Consider the following 20,874-nt stretch of genomic DNA (forward strand, 5'->3'; position numbering starts at 1 on the left):
CTTAACCACTGGGGTATTCTAAGTCCTAAGTTGCTTCTCACAGGTTGGTTCTCTCACCTCTGTGGGATGTTGGAGACTGGACCGTGTGCTGCGATGGGATTGCTCTGTGGTCCCCCTGGTGCCTAGCATGAGTCAGGCACTTAACAGAAATGCCACAAGTAATAGGATAATGTGACTGAATGACATTTTTGTCCTAGATCCTAATAACTACTACCACAGGCGGAATGAGATGACCACCACCGATGACCTGGATTTCAAGCACCACAACTACAAGGAGATGCGACAGGTAAGGCCCAGCATGTGACATCTCACTCTGGGAAGTTGTCAGAAGGGCAGCTTACCACTTGCACAAAGCCCTTCATTTCTTTGTCAGAAATTAGGATGATGGGTTAAAGATAGCCCTGAATGAGTCCTTTGGTTTGCTGAAGACTTAATTGTGACAGTGTCAAAGTGGAGAATGAAGCTCATGTGATCTGAGGAAGGCTCCCTCACTAACAAATGGCTGAAACAGAATTTGAACCTAGACTTTTCTGATTTGATACTCTAGTTGTTAAGAGTCACCGTGTGTTTGAGTGGCATCACAGATTTAAGGATGCTGGTTGTGTACAAAATTGAAGAAGAAGGAGAATCTAGAATATCACTGAGAAGCATGCTGTTGTTAGGGTTATCGAGTTGGTTCCGACTCATAGCAACCCTGTGAACAACAGGAGGAAACCCTGCCTGGTCCTGCACCATTCTCACAGTCATTGCTGTGTTGGAGCCCATTGTTGAGCCACTGTGTCCATCCACCTCATTGAGGGTCTTCCTCTTTTTCACTGACTCTCTCCTTTACCAAGTGTGATATCCTTCTCCAGGGACTGGTCCCTCCTGATACCACTCAGAGGAAGTGAGATGAAGTCTTACCATCCGTACCTCTAAGGAGTGTTCTAGCTGTACTTTTTCCCAAACAGATTTGTCTGCTCTTCTGGCAGTCCATGACATATTCGATATTCTTCACCAACACCGTAATTCATAGGCATCAGTTCTTCTCTGACAGTCTTTATTCACTGTCTAGCTTTTGCATGCAGATCATAATAATTTGATATGATGGCAGGAAGCACCAGTAATTCTTAATGCTGACTGAATATTAGAATTACTTTGGGGAAATTTGAAAACATGCCTATATGTGAATCCAACTTCAGGCCTATTTGAGCAGTATTTCTAGGACCAGGGCTGGGAGCCAGGTTTTTAAAAGCTCTCCTCTGAGTCTGATGTACAGTCAGACTTGAGAACTACTGGTTGATAGCTTTACAGCTTGCATTGTAGTTGGAAGGAAATGACAATCCCAGATGGGGTTTTTCGCAGATGAAATGACAGAAATCAAGTAATTCTGAGCTCCTGACAACACTTACTCACTGGGTGCAAAAAGGGGAGGGGACCAAACATTTATGAGAATGAGTGGAAACGGTAGGCCCTGTGCAGAGTGCTTTGACTGTAAGCCCTGCTTGGTGTCTGCCCAGCCAGTGCTGGAAAGCAGGGAGGGGATGGCAGGAGAGAAACCCTTAGACCCCTGTGCCTCTGATCCAAGAGACGGAGTGACAGAGACATGGCCTCACTGATACACTACAGTGCAAGGATTTGCCAGGGCACATTAACAAGGTTCAGAGCCAGAGCTCACAGTGCTGAGCGAAGGAAGCAGCCTTCCAGGAGAGATGCAGGTGTTCTTGAGTTTGGAACAATTAGGCAGAAGGCTTGCACTGCCCAGGAAATGAACCAGCCTTGTGTTGTTGTGATGTTCCCATTGCCTTGAGACGCTTGCACACAGATTCCAGACACCTGTTGGCACAGGCTGAGAGGTGGGATGTGCCAAAGACATTTTCTTGCTGTCTTGCTCTCTGGAAATCCAGGTAATGCGCTTGGACTTGAGGGCCGTGACTCATCCCTGCTGCTCTGCGTTCGTGGGGGTAGCTGTGTGACTCTTCTCACTGTGCCATTTGATGGAGCATTTGTGCATTAGTTCAGATTTCTACTGGAGATCTCAGGACATGCTTCGGAACCCAGAAGCGGACCAAGTATTAACACCATTGGTGCACGTAATGTCAAAAGCAGTAAATCTAAATGCATTCAGAATGAGCTAGCTGCACAGAGAGTCCAGGGAGCAGAGAGCTTTAAATAGTTGTCCTGCGTGAAGAATGAGACTCTTCTCATGTCGGGAGCTGGGGGAGCGGGCCTCAATACCCTGAACCACTCTGATCAGCAGGACTTGGCAGACATTGACACCAAGGGGGACAGTGGCATCATCCAGTGCAACCCCTTTGGGTGATGTTGGGTGACCCCTTGAGGTTCCCAAGCCCAGCACTGCTCAGCTGGAAAACGTCCAGGGAGCATCTGTCGATCCTGAAGTGTATTGCAGAATGTTCCTGAAATCTGGAAGTGATTTGCCATTGGGATTCCTGGTTCTGGAAATGGGAAAGAAGACAGCAGTTTGAGCAGTTTCCCCGTATGGATTCTGCTAGCTTAGTGTAGAAATCTTCCTATTTCAGGAAGAAATTATTAGTTTGTCCTATTATTAAAAAGAGACTTTTACAGAAAACAGAAATGAGAGGCAGCAGCAGGGCAGGAGGCAAGGAGAGAAAATAGACAACTTTATTGAATTGCAGGCCAATGATGAGAGTGTGCGTGGCTGGGTTTGCACGGTAAACACTGACGGAGCACCCACCTGTGAGACATTCCAGGCGAGTGGGGGTGAGGTGGTGGGGGATGGAAAAGGGGGCAGGAGGAGGAGGAAGAAAGTTCCCTGGGACCTAGCTTGTAAGGCAGTAGACAGTAATTGTCCCTAGAGCATGCTGGAGGCCCTCTTGGACCGTTAGATCCATGGTGGGTAATTTGCTTAGTCACTGGGAACAATGAGGGCACAGACTCTGCCCATTGTGTTCCAAACCCAGAGTGGACACTGGATTAAATGCACATATTTGAAGTTGTGTCATGGGGAATTAGTTGGAGAAGCAGCTGGTCTGTGAAGGACTTTGGCAGCAGATGGGGTTGGCTGTTGTGCTGGCTGTCGTGTGTGGTTAGATTTTGACAGGCAGAGATGGAGGGATGCTCCGAGCAGAGAGGATAGTGAGCGTTAAGGTGGGCAGAGAAGAGAGTTGGGGCTTGTTTCCAGACTAATCGGCAGTCTGCCAGCAGAGGAGCCTGGCCCCAGATGCCCGGAGTGAAGTCTGGTCCTGAATGCTGGGAGAGGCTTTTGCATGGACTCTGAGGGTCGTGATGGTGCTTGTGGAGTAACACTGGGTTCGGGGAGATGGCTCTGGAGCCCCGTGGGAAGAAGTTGAGAGCCCTGCTGTGGTCCCCCGAGATTGCTGCAGGACCTGACACGGGAAGAGAGAGGTGTTTCTTAGGAGGACTGACTAGTACTAAGTCACCCATTGCAGGGGCATGAGGTCCATCCCCAGATGGCAGGAAAGACATAGCTTTGAGAGATTAATGACTCTGGCCTGGGACCTGGTATCCCCAGTCCCAGATGTTCAGGACACAGCAGTTGGTTGGTTGGTGAACTGAGGTAGGCAGGTAGGGAGCAGGAGTGAAAAGTGGGCTGGCCGGTAGCCAGTGAGGGGTATTGATTACCAGGGCAGCTACGGATGCCCAGAGGCATCAGGCAGGGGGCAGCAGTGGACCCTGCCCACCTGCTCCGTCGGCACAGTCGGCACAGTGGTGGTGGTGGGAAGCCAGGGCAGGTGGTAGCTCTGAAGACCCTGCCCACCAGACCAGCTCCTCACCCCTGGGGTTCCTCTCAGTATGAGTCTTCCTCCTCCCAGGACTCCTTCTCTGCTTGGCCAGATACCTGTTCTTGAGAGAAGAAGTTATCTGGCATCTGAGAGAAGATGGTGGAAGAGAACTTTGCCTTTCCCCCTTTTCTTTTGCAACATTTCAGTTCGTTGGACAAACCATATTGTATCAGTATCAGATCCCAACTGGAAGTCTAAGGGTCCACAAGCCCAGTACCCTAAAGAAGCCAAAGTTTTCATTCCCCCCATTCCTACCCAGGGTTTGACTTACATGTTCACAAGATTCACAGGGTTTTGGTCATAGAATGGCCCCATTGTTGCACTGCTTCCCTCGGTCAACATTCGGTCATCAACCCTTTGTCCTCACTGTCCTCATAATTGTAAGGCTCAGAATATCCTAGTGAGGACGCAGCATTGTTTTCCCAGCCATTTCCCCTTTCTGGAGCATTCTGCTGTCTCCCAGATTTAATTAATCCTGGGAGCACATAAAATACCCCGCAACAAGGGTCATTATGCAAACAATTGTCCCATCTTGTGAATAATTTCCTGGGGATAGAAGGCCAGAAGGCAAGTCACTAGAAGAAGGGCCTCTTTATTGTACCCCTTTCAGTAGACGAGGGAAGTGGCAGTGCCTAGAAGTTGGCAAGTGTGGCAGGACGGCAAGGTTGATTCCTGCCTCGGAGATGCAGACACGGCTTTGAGGTGAAGTGTCTTGCAAGTCCCCCCCCCCCACACACACACTAAAGCAGGGTTTCTCACCCTTTCCCCACTGTTGCTGCCTAAGCAGCCTTTTTAGATATTTTTGTCTTAACTACCGTCCTCATTATATTAATTGCTCAGGAATAAGACTTTGCTGCGTAGGGTTGAGGTTAGGTGGACCTCAAAGATTGTTATAGCTAAGATCATTCAGCCTCCAAAGAAGAGTTTCCCTGCCTTGGAAGTGATGTCATGCCTACTGAGAATACATGCTCAAGGGCCGTTAGGAAAATTCTATTCCTTATTCCCATTTTAACCATTAGGCCCCAAGCATTGACCACAAAGACCCAAACTCAAAACAAAACAAACTAAAAACAACATTTGTCTCTTCAGGCACAAATTGTTGTATCACCTTACAAGAAAGAGCTATGTTGATAAGTGAAAAACGTCAATCACAGGAGGACAAATATTGTATTAGTTCATTATTGTAAAAAGCCAAGGAAAGGTTTATATATGGAAGGAAACTTTCTTTGTTGGTTACCAGGGGTGCGAGGGGAGGGGAGAAAACACTACAAAAATGGAAAAAAAAAAAAAAAAGAGCTGTGGTTAAATGGGGGACTCCATTCCTGGTGAGGCTCATGGTTGCTTTGCTGAGAAGAGCAAGACATATCACCACCTGGGTCCTTGGTGCTGCCAGTGGCCCCCAGAGGAACACTTCCTGGCATCTCCAACAGCCTGCTCATGGAGGGCATCATAGAGACCCCCATAAAGGAGCAGACTTCTCAGCTGCCATGTTGTCATGCTTGCAAAGACGCATGTGACGCCAGGGCACAGTGGCATGCAGGGCCTTGAATTTCACCGGCACTGGGTTGTCAGAGGGCAAGTGTGACTGGTAGAAGAATACACCACAGTGGGTAAGACGTAAGGTGATCCCAGGGACTCGGCCCGAGCGCCGGGTCATGCTCAGAGACTGCGTCCACAACTGAGCAGTGCATGCCAGGGGGTAATGCCACCTGTGTATTCCAGGTCAAGGCACAATTCTCTACAGCTAATTGAAGGAGGGTAAGCATTAAATGACAGCCCGACCCTGTGCTGAATGCTGCACGCTCATTGCCTCATTTGCGATGAGCTGGCTGACTCATTCTTCTGCAGAACGAGCGATTGATCTGAAAGCAAGAAGTACATCACCTATGGATCAGGGCTTACCAGTGTCAGAGCTGCAGTGGAGGATGGCTCTGCACCCAGCAGGGGCCCCAAGCAGAGGGCCACTGTGCTGTAGCCACTTTCAGAATGGTCACAGTGTGCAGCAGGACAAGCAAGGTGGCAGGAGGTGCTTGTCCTGGTCACTTCATTGCATCTTCACAGGTGAGTATGAGTGTGGGACAAGCTCTGAAAGTCCCAGGTCCTGGTTCCACCTGGCACCAGCTAGGTGACCTGCGACAAGCACTTTCTGACTCTCCGAGCCTCATTCTGCACACCTGTGGAATGGGGGCAACGATGTCTGCCTCACCCACTCACCCACCTCATCTGGCTGGCATGAGGATGCAATTCAGCAGAGAGATCAAGTTCTTACTAGGGCCCTGCCGTTACTGCTTGCTATATGAATATGGTGCTGCACACTAAACACAGGGCTACTAACATGGGGCCCCGCTTCCTCCTGCCATGTTGAGCCCTCCTGGTCGTGGGCATGGATGCTGTTTGCCTCCCATGTCGTTTCTCCATTTGGGACCGGTTTCTGGTTTTGCAAGGAGCCTTGGTGGCATAGAGGTGAAGCACTTGCCAGCTAACCAAAAAGGTCAGCAGTTTGAACCCACCAGCCGCTCTGTGGGAGAAAGATGTGGCAGTCTGCTTCCATGAAGATGTCTTTTTTGAACATTGGTTGTGATTTGGGTGAATGTCTACAGAGCACATTCGTTTCCCATTCAACAATTTGGACACATTTTGTTCTGCGACATTAGCTGCAAGCCCCTCAACGTAACAGCATTCTTCCCACTTCTTCCCTGGGTTCCCCATTTCTGTTTGCCCATCTTCCCTGCTCCTTCCTGGCTTCTGAACTTTGGTTTTGGGCCAGTGCTATCCTATTGGTCTCGTGTAGTTGAATGTTCTGAGAAGCACATTCCTCACAAGTGTAATTGTTCACTTTGTAGTCTTGTCTACTGTTTGGCTGAAAGGTGATCTCTGGGAGTGGGTTCAGTTGCAGATTTGAAGGGTGTCTATGGGCCTTGGTCTGCTTCTGTAAAGATTACAGCATTGGAAAACCCACGGGGCTGTTCTACTTGGTCCTATGGGGTTACTGAGTTCAGCTCTACTCAGTGGGACTGGTTTTGGTTTGCTCTGATTTTGCATTCTTGGAAACCTGAGTTCTCACTTAAATATTGTGACACAAAGTGAGTTATAAAGTGCAGCCCATTCCCCACCAGGAGCACTGAGCGAATTAGAGTCTGAATTCCCAACCAAGGCTGCACCTGGAATACCCTGAAGTTGTGCCATAAAAGCAAACTGATGGTGGCAATAAATCTCCTCACATGTTTAAAGACATTTAGGGATGCTCTTAACCCTTTCATGACCAAATTATTTTCTGCTTTTAAGTTTTTTGTAGATACCATGTATTTTCAGTAATGGAAGACATACTAAAACCAAGGAAAATAGTGCTTCAGATTCATACAGTCACACAGGTCCCGTCAGGCAGTAGCACATACTACAACTGGGATAACAGCTTCTTAAGAAACCTGAGAGTTTGAAAACGTTGATGGGTGATACATATCCCATGGGTCACAAAAGGGCTGAACCCCCTGTATCCTGTCATTGCATAGTGTTATGCTTCAAAAGGCAAGTGAAACACACGGAACTCTAACTCAATTGTATCATAAATTCTGCACAGTATCAATTTTCCAGTTCTAATACATGTTAGGGAGCTCTGGTAGTGTAGTGGCTAAGGTATTTGACTGCTAACTAGAAGGCTGGCGGTTCAAACCCACCAGCCACTCCTCGGAAGAAAGGTTGGGCAATCTACTTCCGTAGTGATACCGCCTCAGAAACTCAAGGAGGAGTCGCTATGAGTCGGATCTGACTCAACGGCAGTGGGTTTGGTTTTGGTTTTATGCATGTGAAAGCTGGGCAGTGAATAAGGAAGACCAAAGAAGAGTTGATGCTTTTGAGTTGTGGTGTTGGCAAAGAATACTGAAAGTACGATGGACTACTAGAGGAAAGAACAAATCTGTCCTGGAAGAAGTGGAGCTGGAATGTTCCCTGGAGGTGAAAATGGCCAGACTTCATCTCACCTACTTTGGTCATGTCATCAGAAGAGACCATTCCCTAGAGAAGGATATTATGCTTGGTAAAGTACAGGGTCAGCAAAAAAGGGGAAGACCCTCAACAAGATGGATTGACACAGTGGCTGCAATGACGGCCTCAAGTATGGCAAAGATTGTGAGGATGATGCAGGACCGGGCTGTGTTTTTTTCTATCATACATGGGGTTGCTATGAGTCAGAGCTGACTCAATGGCACCTGACAACAACGATAGATATGAATTAGCCCACTATAACATTTGTAACCGATTTGTTTATTGACAACTTACAATTGCATTTTTTTGGTCTTTCTGTGAGTGGAGATTTCGTTTAGAGGTCATTAAAGTATGCCCATGTCCATGGTGCCCCTCCGTGGGCCATAGCCTTCATTTCTGAGCATCAGCTCAGGTGAGGCTCATCTTTGCCAAGGATGAAGCCCTCCTGATGGTACCTGCCTGCCAGGCATCCTGGCCAGTGTCCTTCCACGCTGCCCCAGGAGCACCTGAGTTTCCTCTTGGTTTGCAATACACTCAAGAAATTGTCCTGTGACACCCCGCCTCCTCCATGAGCATAGGTGCCTCTGTCCCCCTGCCCAGTAGAGTGGCTGCTGAGGAGTGGGCACGTCAGTAAGCCTTGCTCAGGGAGTAGACAGATGCCCCCTGAACCAGATCTTCTTACACTTGGGGATTGCAAAACAGATTCAGCCCCGCAGAACAGAGCTGCTCAGAGCTGACCTCCAGACCCACGTGCTTGGTCAGTGATACGAGGCAAGGCGTCTTCTGAGCGCAGGCTGTGTCTGCTCCCTCTCCACTGCCGAGGGCAGCTTGTTTTGCTGGGCTGGCTGAATGCTCGGGAGCTCTGGTGACATAGTGCCCAGCTCGTCTCACGCTCTGCAGACGGAAGCTGTCTGCCTCTGACGCGAAAACAAACCTGTTGCCTTGGAGTTGGTTCCAGCTCATGGAGAGCATGTACAAAACTAATCAAAACCATGACGAGATACCACTGCACAGCCCGGGCTGTTGTCGGGTGCCTTTCCACTCACAGTGATCTACCCCATGTGACAGTGACACGGCCCCTTAGGGTTTCCTAGGCTGTCATCTTTATGGAAGCAGATTGCCGAGTCCCAGGGAGCCACAGGTGCATTCAAGTTGCCTCCCTCTTGGTTTGCAGCCAAGCACTTAAGCAGGGCTCCTTTCACACCTAGTAGGACAACTGTTATGGGGAAAAATGGAAAATAAGAAGTGTTAGTGGGGATGTGGGGAGTTGGAACCCTCATGCATTCCAGGTAGGAATGTGAAATGATGCAGCTGCGGTGGAAGACTATTTGGTGGGTCCTTGAAAAGTTAAACAGAATCATCATGTGACCCAGAAATCCTAACCCCAGGTAGACGCCCAAAAGACTTGAAAGCAGGGGCTCAAACCAGCACGTTCCCCAGTATTCACGGCAGCAGCAGGACAACCCAGGTGTCCATCAACAGATGAAGAGATAAACAAAGCATGGTATGTTATTCAGCCATAAAATGAAGTGACGCTCTGATCCATGCTACAGCATGGGTGAACCTCGAAAACATTATGTGGAGTGAAGTAATTCAGCCAGAAAAGCACAGATATTGTACTATTCCAATGATGTGAAATTTAGGACAGGCAAGTGCTTAGAGAACAGAGTCTATCAGTAGTTACCAGTGGTGAGAGGAAGAGGAAGGGCAGAGTCTTTGCTTCTGGGGCACTGAGTTTCTGTTTGGGGTGGTGAAACCTTTTGGAACAAGATGGAGGTGTGGTTGTACAACATAGTGAGTGCAGTTAATGCCACTAAACTATATACTTAAAAATGGTTAAAATGACAAATGGTTTTTTATATACATTTTAGTCCAATAAAGTGAAGATTTGATGTTGAGTCATAGATATTTACTTAGGCAGGGATTCAGAGATGAAAGGCTCAGTCTGTCCCCTGGAGGATCCGGCAGTCAGATGAGGGGATGATAGGAAATCAGCCAGTCACAGTGCAGAGGTGATAACACACCATGGCAATGGGAATCAGTGGGGGAGAAGGACAGGAAACAATGGCTGGGGGTTTCTTCTTAGAGGAAATGGCAGTAGTGCAGGTGTCAGAAGGAAGAGTAGGTGTTATCCTCGGGGGATGGGGGACGGGTCCAGGAGGGCTCTGCAGGTGGAATGGGAGGGAGGGTGGAAGGAGGTGCCCGGGGAGGGTGCTACAGAGAGGAGCGGAGGTGGACTGTCTTCTTGGGAGCTCTGCCCCTTTGTTGGGGCAGCCATTGTTGCTCAGAGCCTTTCACTCATTTTGTTTTCCAGTTGATGAAGGTTGTGAATGAAATGTGTCCCAATATCACCAGAATTTACAACATCGGCAAAAGCCACCAAGGCCTGAAGCTGTATGCTGTGGAGATCTCAGACAACCCCGGGGAGCACGAAGTCGGTGAGGGGTGCAACTGTGGTGACTTCTTCAAGGACAAGGAGATGGTTCTCCACTATGAGACCATTCATGCAGTAGGGCCTCCGCTGTCTCTGTGACAGCTCTCATAGGCAGGAGTCTGCCGATTCTGAGTCTGTGAACCTCTTCTGGTGACATGGGCTATAGAATTATTTAATCTAGAAATACCCCTCTTTCTCCAAAGAGACCAAATTTCATTCCATGCCCATCTCTGAGGCCATTCACGGCAGTACAAAGAGCATGGTGGCTGGGGACTCTTAGACTAGAGTCTTATTCTGGGAGAAAATTCTGGACTTCCTGATTATTAACATCCCACTGTGGAAGGGGTTCCTTTAATCTTAATCTTTTAGAAGTTCCAGTCCTAAGTTGAGTATTGCCTGTTTTAGTCACTTCTCATTCAATCCTTCCCAAACCTGTATTCCTCCAGGTCTGGCGGGCTGCCCTGGTTTCTTCATTTGGCAAACCCAGGAACCCTTTAGAAATCCACTGATATTTGAGGCCAAGGATTTGTCTGATTCATTCAGCTTTCTCACCCGTCACCATCTCAGGAGTCTCTCAGGAGTGTGTTTTAAAGGGCAGGCGCTTTATCTGCTGGTGCAGGCACACTTCCTCAAAGCAGTGGCTTTGAGTGAGCCCAGGAGAAGGCGAGCTCACCCAGCACTGCGAAACTCCGTTGAAAAAGCTGAGCATTGAAAGAGAAAATACTCAAGGACAGCCCTTCGTAAAAGTCTGCCATTGCTGATTTGCCCTCATGGCCTCTCTGGTGCTTTTATTTGCCATTCTTTGTGTCCTTGCAATGCTTAACAGGCAGTACTTTTAAGAAGAATAATTGCTTTCCAACAAAGGAAGGTAATTGCTATGGCTTGTGCTTAACCTGTACATTTTCAACTGTAAGCACTGCTCTCCTCTATCTGATCAGGTTAAATAGGAATAAACATTAGCCTGTGGCTGGTGTCATCCCCACATTTTGTACCTACTCAGGATTACAAGGAACACTGCAGATATATTTGGGAGTACAGTTGAAGACGGACAGGGCTGGAGTGGTCCGTGTGTATGATTGGGAGACGTCTCCTCACACAGTGTGATGAGCTGCCGTTTTGCTGGGAGCCCCCTTGTGAGCTGTGTTCTCCCCTCTCTGAGTGCAGGGGAGCCCGAGTTCCACTACATCGCCGGGGCCCACGGCAACGAGGTTTTGGGCCGTGAGCTGATGCTTCTGCTGATGCAGTTCTTGTGCCAGGAGTACTTGGCCCAGAACGCGCGCGTCGTCCACCTGGTCGAGGAGACCCGCATTCACATCCTGCCTTCCCTCAATCCTGATGGCTACGAGAAGGCTTACGAAGGGGTAATAGCACCGGCTCCCCGCACCTCCGCCAGCAGCTGGGCCCATTCCAGAGCCACGAGTGTATGGGGAGAGCCACCTTTTCAAGTGTCACTCTCCGGAGACAGGACAGACCCACAAGGGCTTTCTGACCATGGTTGGCTCAAGACACAGGGGTTCCCTGCAAAGTTATTTCCATCCTATTTTGAAGCGTTCCTTGTTTCCAGCCAGTTCCCATCCAGTCCCTCCCAAACTTGTGTTCTAGTGCAGGAGCCAAGCATGATGGTGGCCCTGGGAGGTAACTGTGCCAACAAACCATAGAAAGTGAACATGAACGGGGTTGTTAATTGCCGCTGGGTTGGCTCCGACTCATGGCGACCTTATGTGTGACAAAAGAACTTCACCCACTCTTGTGCCAGCCTCATAACTGTTGGTATCTTGGAGCCCATTGTGCAGCTTTGGTGTCAGTCCATCTCAGTGTGGGTTTCTTGCATGTTCACTGACCTGCTTTGGCAAAAGTGATGTCTTTTTCTAGCGATTGGTCCTTCCCAATGAAGTGTCCAGTGTAACCAAGATGGAGCCTTGCTATCCTCACTTCTAAGGCGCATTCATGCTGTCTACTATGTTATGTGTAGGATGATAATAGCATAAGAAATAAAGCCTAATGTCTGTTGAGCACCTACTCGGTGTCAGGCATGGGTCAGCCTTCAGTAGGAGCTGTACTTCTCTGGTCAGTATATCGTTGCCTCTGTCCTTCTGATAGAGTGCCCCTGTTTCATGTTCAAATCTAGCTCTATGGTGGATAGACTGTAGGTAGTGTTATGTTAGGATATACGTGTATAATTATGTATCACGATATCTGGGCATAAAATGGAAAAATATATTTAAAACAATAGTACCTGACAAATACAAACCATACCGTACAGAATTCAACTTGGACCTATTGGTGCAGAAAGGTGGCTAGGGATGTGCAGTGCCGATGAGTGAGGCAGGATCGTGGGCAGGGCCAGGAGGACGCGCTAGTACAGTGCGTGTTGATTTTGCTACGATGCGGTCTCCTCCTTCGGGGAGTAGGAAAGAGGGAGCAGAAGGGACTGAGTATTTCCTCAGCGCTTCCATGTGTAGGGGTGGTTCTCTGCATTCCCTCTCTAGAACTGTTGGGCTATTGGAGCCATCATGTATCAATGTTAATATAGTAACAGAAGCTTTCTTAATACTCTCCTTTCAAGGCCATCTCTGGATCAGAGGACTTCCAGAGACTCAGGGTGGTTGCTGTTGGGTACCACTGTTGTTGTTCTGTGCCGTCAAGTTGGACCTGACTCATAGCGACCCCTCCTTGGGTTGCCGAGGCAGTATCACTACGGAAGTAGATTGCCCAACCTTCCTTCTGAGGAGTGGCTGGCGGGTTTGAACCACCAGCCTTCTGGTTGGCAGTCAAGTGCCTTAGGCACTACGCCACCAGAGCTCCTGAGTTGATTCCAACTCATGGAGACCCCATGTGCTAGAGTAGAACTGCCCCATAGTGTTTTCTTGGCTGTAAATCTTTAAGGAAATGGATTGCCAGGTCTTTCTAGAGTGGCTGGGTGGGTTTGAACCACCAACCTTTTGGTTAGCAGCTGACCACTTAACCACTGCACCTCCTACTTTGAAGTATTGTGGTGCGTCTCAGGTGTTAGAGTCAGGACTGACTGCAGGCTGTGGGCCCTTCACGTTCTGACTGTTTCCCAGGGCTCGGAGCTGGGCGGCTGGTCCCTGGGGCGCTGGACCCATGAGGGGATCGACATCAACAACAACTTCCCTGACTTGAACACGCTGCTCTGGGAAGCAGAGGACCGGCACAACGTCCCACGGAGAGTTCCCAATCACCACATTGCCATCCCTGAGTGGTTTCTGTCAGAAAATGCCACGGTGAGTTAAAAATACTGCATGAACTGCTGAGCAGCCAAAGGCCAACATTAATGTCCACTGGTATTTTCAGAAGAAATGGCATTTAAGAACAAGATAAAGTCAATTTTTCTTTCATGTTTTCTTCAAAAGACGGGAGATGATGTGTTGGATAAGAACTACCTTTTAAGTTAATGTTTGGGGAGATTCTTCATAGAAACAAACAAACAAAAAACCCCCAAATTCACGCCATCAAGTTGCATCTGACTCATAGCAACCCCTCCTTGGGTTTCTGAGGCGGTATCACTACAGAAATAGATTTCCCAATCTTCCTTCTAAGGAGTGGCTGGTGGGTTTGAACCGCCAGCCTTCTAGTTCGCAGTCAAATGCCTTATGCATTACACCAGAAAAGAACTCATTTAATTATATTTTGTTATAACTGCTCACTGAATCCCAGAGTTTGCATAATTAGTGTTGTAGCAATGGGCTCAAGCATGACACCAGTTATGAGGATGGCATGGGACCGGGCCGTGTTTCCTTCTGTTGTGCACAGATTGTATGAGTTGGAACACTCTTGACAGCACCTGACAATGCCATGACTATTAAACTCATTATCATCGGTTATACTGCTCTGAAAGTACCCTTAGCCCCCACTGTTGGCTTGAGATATTTTTGTTTTAATAAATTCCCACCGATTATTACATGTAGTTCTTCTTCAGAAAGAAAAATGAAATTGGATAAGAGACGTTTCCTTCAAATCTCTTACACCTTCTTTCACAGAGTATGTGGGAGAAGGAAAGATTCTCACAAAATTTTCCATGCCTTTTATTTCCCCCTCTGCCTACCAGAACCTGCCTCCTGACCCCTGTTCTATGATCCTACATGCCTTTCAAGAGGTCTGCCTGGATTGCTGTGTAATACAGGATTAGGTTCAGCTGCATAGATCGTACTTTACACAAATCATGGGTTTCTTACACACACTCTATGAGTTATATGAGTGTGCCCATTATTTACATGAACACCCTATTGGTGAGAAATACGGTAACTGATAAACCAAAATAACAGAGGCTTAGCAAGATAGAAGCAGCCCTGATGACGCAGTCAACTGCTAACCAAAAGGTTAACAGTTCAAATCCACTGGCCTCTCTGCACGAGAAAGATGTGGTAGTCTGCTTTCATAAAGACTACAGCGTAGGAAATCCTGTGGGCCAGTTCTACTCTGTCCTGTAGGGTCACTATGAGTCAGAATTGACTTGACAACAGTGGGTTTCATTTCTTGTAAAAAGATTGAAGTTTATTTCTGCTTTCACATGAAAGAACCCTGGAGGCAGATGGTGCGGGGCTGGCCACACAGAAGCCCCATTATCATTCTGTCGTTAGGTGCCGTGAAGTTGGTTCTGTCTCATAGCAGCCCTGGCAGCTCTGGTGGCATAGTGCCTAAGGTGTTTGGCTGCTAACCAGAAGGCTCATGGTTCAAAGCCACCAGTCACTCCTCGGAAGGAAGAGTGGCCAATCTACTTCCATAGAGATACTGCCTCGGAAACCCGAGGAGGGTTGCTGTGAGTCGGATTCGACTCAGTGGCAATGGGTTCGTAGCAGCCCTAGGTAGAATAGAACAAAGCACCGCCCAGTCCTGTCCGGTCCTCAGTTGTTGCTATGCTTGAACCCTGTGTGGCAGCCACCATGTCACTCCATCTCATTGAGGGGCTCCTCTTTTTCACTGACCTTGTCCTTTTCTGAACGTAATGTCCTCCTCCAGGGACTTGTCCCTCCTGACAACATGTCCAAAGTACTCGAGACAAAGTCTTACCATCCTTGCTTCTAAGCAGCATTCTGGCTGTACTTCTTCCAAGACAAATTTCTTTCTTCTTCTGGCAGTCCATGGTATATTCAATATTCTTCGCCAGCACCATTATTCAAAGACATCAATTCTTCTTCGGTGTTCCTTACTCATTGTCCAACTTTTGCATGCACATGAGGCAATTGAAAATACCATGGCTTGAGTCAGGTGCACCTTAGTCCTCAGAGTGATATCTTTGCTTTGTAACACTTTAAAGAGGTCTTTTGTAGTAGGTCTACTCAATGCAATACGTTGTTTGACTTCTTGACCCATAATCATTAGAATTCTAGGATTCGTCTGTCTTCCTGTATCTACATGTTAGTACATGGCTTCTATCCTCAAGGTCAAATCCAAGATGGCAGTCAGTGCTCTAGCTGTCATGTCTGCAAGGAAGATAACATAAATGGTTAAACAACGACAACAACAACCTCACATAATTCAATTTCCTTTAAGATACCTTCTTAGAATTCCTACACAATACTTCTGCTTAATCTCATTGGCCAGAATTTAGTCACATGGTATCAGCTCACTTCATTGTTGCCATGTGCTGTCAAGTCAATTCCAACTTATCACAACCCTATAGGACAGAGTGGAACTGCCCCATTGGGTTTTCTAGGCTGTAATTCTTACAGGAGCAGATCTCCAGGCCTTTTCTCCCATGGAGCCACTGGGGGTTTGAACTACCAAACTTTTGGTTAGCAGCTGAGTACTTCACTATTACACCAGCAGGGCTACTTCACTCCACTGTAAGATTTGGGAAATGCTGTATTTTAGGCAAGCACACTGCAACCTCAAAGAAATGATTGGCAATATTAGAATCCCGACCATACCCAGATGTGGGAGAGGACATGGGCCAGTAGATCTTCTACACTGAGGTAAGAATACATTCGCACAGCTTTGGAAAATAGTTTGATCACCTTATAAAGTGGAATATTTACATATATTATGACTGCAATTCTACTTCTGGTTACATTGTTGTTGTTAGGTGCCATCCAGTCAGTTCCAACTCATAGCGACCCTCATAGCAACAGAATGAAACACTGTCTGGTCCTGTGCCATCCTTGCAATCAATGCCGCGCCCATTGTCACAGCCACAGTGTCAGTCCATCTCATTGAGGGTCATCCCCCTTTACACTGACCCTCTACTTTACCAAGCGTGGTGTCCTCCTCAAGATCTGGTTCCTCCTGACAGCATGACCAAAGTGTGAGAGACGGAGTCTGTCATTCTCGCTTCTAAGGAGAATTCTGGCTGTACTTCGTTCAAGAAAGATTTGTTCATTCTTCTAGCAGTCCATGGTACAACCAATATTCTTCACCAACACCACAATTCAAATGCATCATTTCTTCTATGGTCTTCCTTATTCATTACCCAGCTGTTACATACATATGAGGTTATTGAAAATACCATGGCCTGGGTCAGGTGCACCTTAGCCTTCAAAGTGACATCTTTGCTCTTTAGCACTTTAAAGAAGTCATTGTAGAGGATTTGCCAATCGAATACGTCATTTGATTTCTTGACTGCTGCTTCCATGGGTGTTGATTGTGGAGCCGAGTAAAATGAAGTCCTTGACAACCTCAATCTTTTCTCCATTTATCATGATGTTGTTTATCGGTCCAGTTGTGAAGATTTTTGTTTTCTTTATGTTGAGGTGTGATCCTTACTGCTGTAGTATTTGATCTTCATCAGTAAGTGCTTCATCTCCTCTTCACTTTCAGCAAGCAGTGTGTCATCTGCGTATTGCAAGTTGTTGATAAGTCTTCCTCCAATCCTGATGGTGCATTCTTCTTCATACAGTCCAGCTTCTCAGATTATTTGCTCAGCACACATATTTAATAACTATGGTGAAAGGATACAACCCTGACACACACCTTTCCTGATTATAAACTATGCAGTATCTCCTTTTTCTGTTAGAATGACTTCCTTTTGGTCTATGTACAGGTTCCTTCTGAGCACAACTAAGTGTTCTGGAATTCCCTTTCTTTGTAATGTTGTCCATAATTTGTTATGATCCACAGTCAAATACCTTTATGCAGTCAGTAAAACACAGGTAAACATCTTCCTAGTATTGTTTGTGTCCAGCCAAAGTTCATCTGACATCAACAATGTTATCCCTCATTCAACACCCTCTTCGGAACCCAGCTTCAATTTCTAGCATTTCCCTGTCAGCATTTTATTGTTGTAACCATTTTTTAATTATCTTCAGCAAAATTTTACTTGTGTGTGATATTAATGATGTTGCTTGATAATTGACACATCTTTTGACCCATCTTTCTTTGGAATGGGCACAGATGAAGGTTATAAGCAAGATAAATTTCAGTGCATATTACAAACGTGAACAAGAAAATTCACAACACTGTTCATTATTGCAAACAATTGAGAATAATCTATATGCCCATCATTCCAAGAATAGATCAATGATGAAATAATGATATCACAGTGGGAAAAACTGAACTATAGCCATATATATGTACACACACACACACACACTCACACAGCAACACTGATGTTTCCTAGAAACATAAAATAGAATAGAAAAAAGAAGCAAATTGTTTTAGGACACTGTTTTATGATACTGTCATGGTGGACACATGACATGTGTTTATCAAAACCCGTAGAACTATGCAACACAGTGCAGGAACCATAAGTAGACTATGAACTATAGCTATAATATATACAAAAAAACAAAACAAACTCACTGCTGTCGAGTTGGAGCCGACTCATAGCAACCCCTCCTTGGGTTTCCTAGGCAGTTTCCCTACAGAAGTAGATTGCCCAATCTTCTTTCCAAGGAGTGACTGGTGGGGCTTGAACCGCCAGCCTTCTGGTTAGCAGTCAGATGCCTTAGGCACTACACCATATAATACATAGGTTATAATATATAATAAATATAGTTAATAATACTGTATTGATATTGATGCATGCACTGTAACAAATATATCATGTGACTGCAAGAGTTAATAACAGGAGAAACTGTGTAGTGGGAGGAGGAGGGATGGAGGCTGCCGTCTGATACTGCACGAGTTCTCTGTCAACTTAAAAATATGCTAAAATAAAATTTATTAAAGGTCAACAACCCTCTCAAAAAAAAATGAAGGCGGCAATTTCTTCATCCTCCCTTTCTTAGATCAAAATCACGCAAAAACCAAATGATTCCACTTTCCGCTTACACATCATTTCCACAGAGTCCATTTATCTTAGGGCAGATTGTTAAATTCTAAATTTTATTACTATTCTGCCATAAAATTATTGCTTTCTCAACATGTCCGCCTTTTGAAAGCTGGGATGATAAAGAAGTCTCCTTTTTATTTTACTTATCAGTGTGTTTCACCTGCGAATGTTCACAGGTGGCCGTGGAGACCAGGGCAGTCATCGCGTGGATGGAAAAGATTCCCTTTGTGTTGGGCGGAAACCTGCAGGGCGGGGAGCTGGTGGTGGCATACCCCTACGACATGGTGCGGTCGCTGTGGAAGACCCAGGAGCACACCCCCACCCCCGATGACCACGTGTTCCGCTGGCTAGCCTACTCGTATGCCTCCACTCACCGCCTCATGACAGACGCGCGTAGGAGGGTCTGCCACACGGAAGACTTCCAGAAGGAAGACGGGACGGTCAACGGGGCTTCTTGGCACACGGTCGCTGGAAGTAAGTTTCCTTTAGTCCTGCTTCTCACTCTGGGCTGGCTGATGGTGCACTACTGGACCAGAGGAACCAAGCCCTCTGTCTTAGTGTCCTGGGGCTGCCCTAACAAAGCACCACAAAGGGGGTGCCATGCCCTGTCTGAAGGCTCTTCTAGCTTCGGGAGGTTGCTAGCAGTCCTTGGTTTAAGGTAGCTTCACCTCACTCTCTGCCCCAGGGCCATCTTCCTTGTGTGTCTCTATATTTCCAAATCTCCTTCCTCTAATGAAGACATCAGTCATTGGACTTAGGGCCCAGCCTAATCCATATGAAGGAGCTCTGGTAGCATAGTGGTTAAAACATTCAGTTGTTAACTCAAAGATCAGCAGTTTGAACCCACCAGTCACTCCGTGTATAGGAAACCTGCCCTGTCTTCTTGGTTATACACCAACATGAGATATTTTATAGCCCCATGAAGGTTTTGCTCTGTACACGATAAAAAAAGAAATGCAAAATCTAATGAGAGAATTTCCTAATGCTGAACGGCCTGATTTTTCCATTTTAGGCCTCACATCTACAAAAATCAGTAAGTGAAATATCTCCATTTACTTTTTAAGGATCTGTGACTAAATCGGCAAGCTCACAGCTGGATCCATCAGTGTCTAGTCAATAAGAGCATTTTAAAAATCAATAATAGCATTTTTAAAAGTCGATGGCCACATGATCACACAGACAGTGTTGGATTTTTTTTAATTTTTTCCCGTATTTTCCATTCTGTCAGGGACTAGGTGGCTGAACCATGTGGCAGCTCGAGTCTCTTTAATCATCCTCTTCCTGGTGGCGTAATGAAGTCTGCGGATTCGTTTCTTTGTAGATTAATGAATTGCGATTTCTCATTTCCTTCTCTCCCTCTCTGCTTCCTCCCCACTTTTTGTGGGTGACTTTCTCACTCATTAGCAGTGTGCTGACAGGCACTGGCTGATGGAGAACAGTGTGGATTACAGCAAGGCTCGATAAATCCCAAAGAGCGCGTTGTGGTCGTGGGTGCATTTTAACTCCAGCTTGGACGTGAGACCCTCTTTGTCCCCTGGCTGCCATCCACCACAAAGAAGCGCGTCCTGTGACAGCATTGGACACGTGGAGCTGTGAGGCACGCGTGTCTGCACTCAGTGCTGAAGTCTGTGACAAGGGAGACTCCAGCTGAAGCAGGAACACAAGGAACATGCCACCATCCCCAGCCATGACTCTCTGGGTCATGCCACAGCTCAGGAAACATTCTTACGCAGTGTCCTCAGCAACACGGCGTGCACAGGAAGCACCGGAAATCACAGCAGGGAGAACATGGTCCAAGCCATCCCACCATTCTTCTGGTTTCAAGCCATTTTACTAAGTCTTAGTATTAGCCTCACAGTGAAAATGGCAGGCCCAATTTGTAGATAAAAGAGCCCTGATGGCACGGTGGTTAAAGTGCTTGGCTGCTAACCAAATGTCAACATTTGTAACCCATCAGCCAGTCCACAGGAGAAAGATGTGGTAGTCTGCTTCCATAAAGATTGCAGCCTTCGAAGCCTGTGGGGCTGTTCTGCTCTGTCCCATAGGGTTGCTGTGAGTCAGAATCGACGTGACAGCCACAGGATTTGTAAAGAAGAGTCTGTACTTGCAGTGCAGACCTGGGCTGTTATCCCAACTTTGGCCCTTTCCAGATATGTGATCCCAGAGACATATCTTACTGTTCTCAGCCTCAGCGGTCTTACTTCTAAAATTATGATAGGCTACCTACATAAGTTGGCTTTGTGGTGGAGATTAAATGACCCAGTGGATACGTAGTGCTGACAGGCCCCAGCTTATGTTTGGCACTAATCAATATCCTTGTCATCGTCAGCTGCTGTCAAGTCCCCCTGACTCCCGGTGACCCCACACTCAACAGAACAAAACACCGCCTGGCCTGCACCATCACCACCAACACCTGTGGATCAGACAGCCTTCTATTATGGATAGCCATTTTTTTTTTTTTT

At 46.9% G+C, this 20,874-nt stretch overlaps 1 protein-coding gene across 1 annotated transcript in view; it reads left to right on the forward strand.

Annotated features, from left to right (window-relative positions):
* Nucleotides 1–20,874, forward strand: part of CPXM2 (carboxypeptidase X, M14 family member 2) — a 124,687-nt gene that overhangs the window by 92,626 nt on the left and 11,187 nt on the right. The window contains exons 7-11 of the mRNA XM_007936810.2: nt 198–286; nt 10,063–10,186; nt 11,347–11,543; nt 13,248–13,427; nt 18,589–18,886. Coding sequence (XP_007935001.1) covers nt 198–286; nt 10,063–10,186; nt 11,347–11,543; nt 13,248–13,427; nt 18,589–18,886 — 888 coding nt within the window. The remainder of the gene's footprint in view (nt 1–197; nt 287–10,062; nt 10,187–11,346; nt 11,544–13,247; nt 13,428–18,588; nt 18,887–20,874) is intronic.

This window comes from Orycteropus afer, unplaced genomic scaffold (assembly GCF_000298275.1).
Source record: "Orycteropus afer afer isolate SDZICR_OR568_19922 unplaced genomic scaffold, OryAfe1.0 scaffold00038, whole genome shotgun sequence".
In the NCBI taxonomy this organism is placed as follows: Eukaryota; Metazoa; Chordata; class Mammalia; order Tubulidentata; family Orycteropodidae; genus Orycteropus; species Orycteropus afer.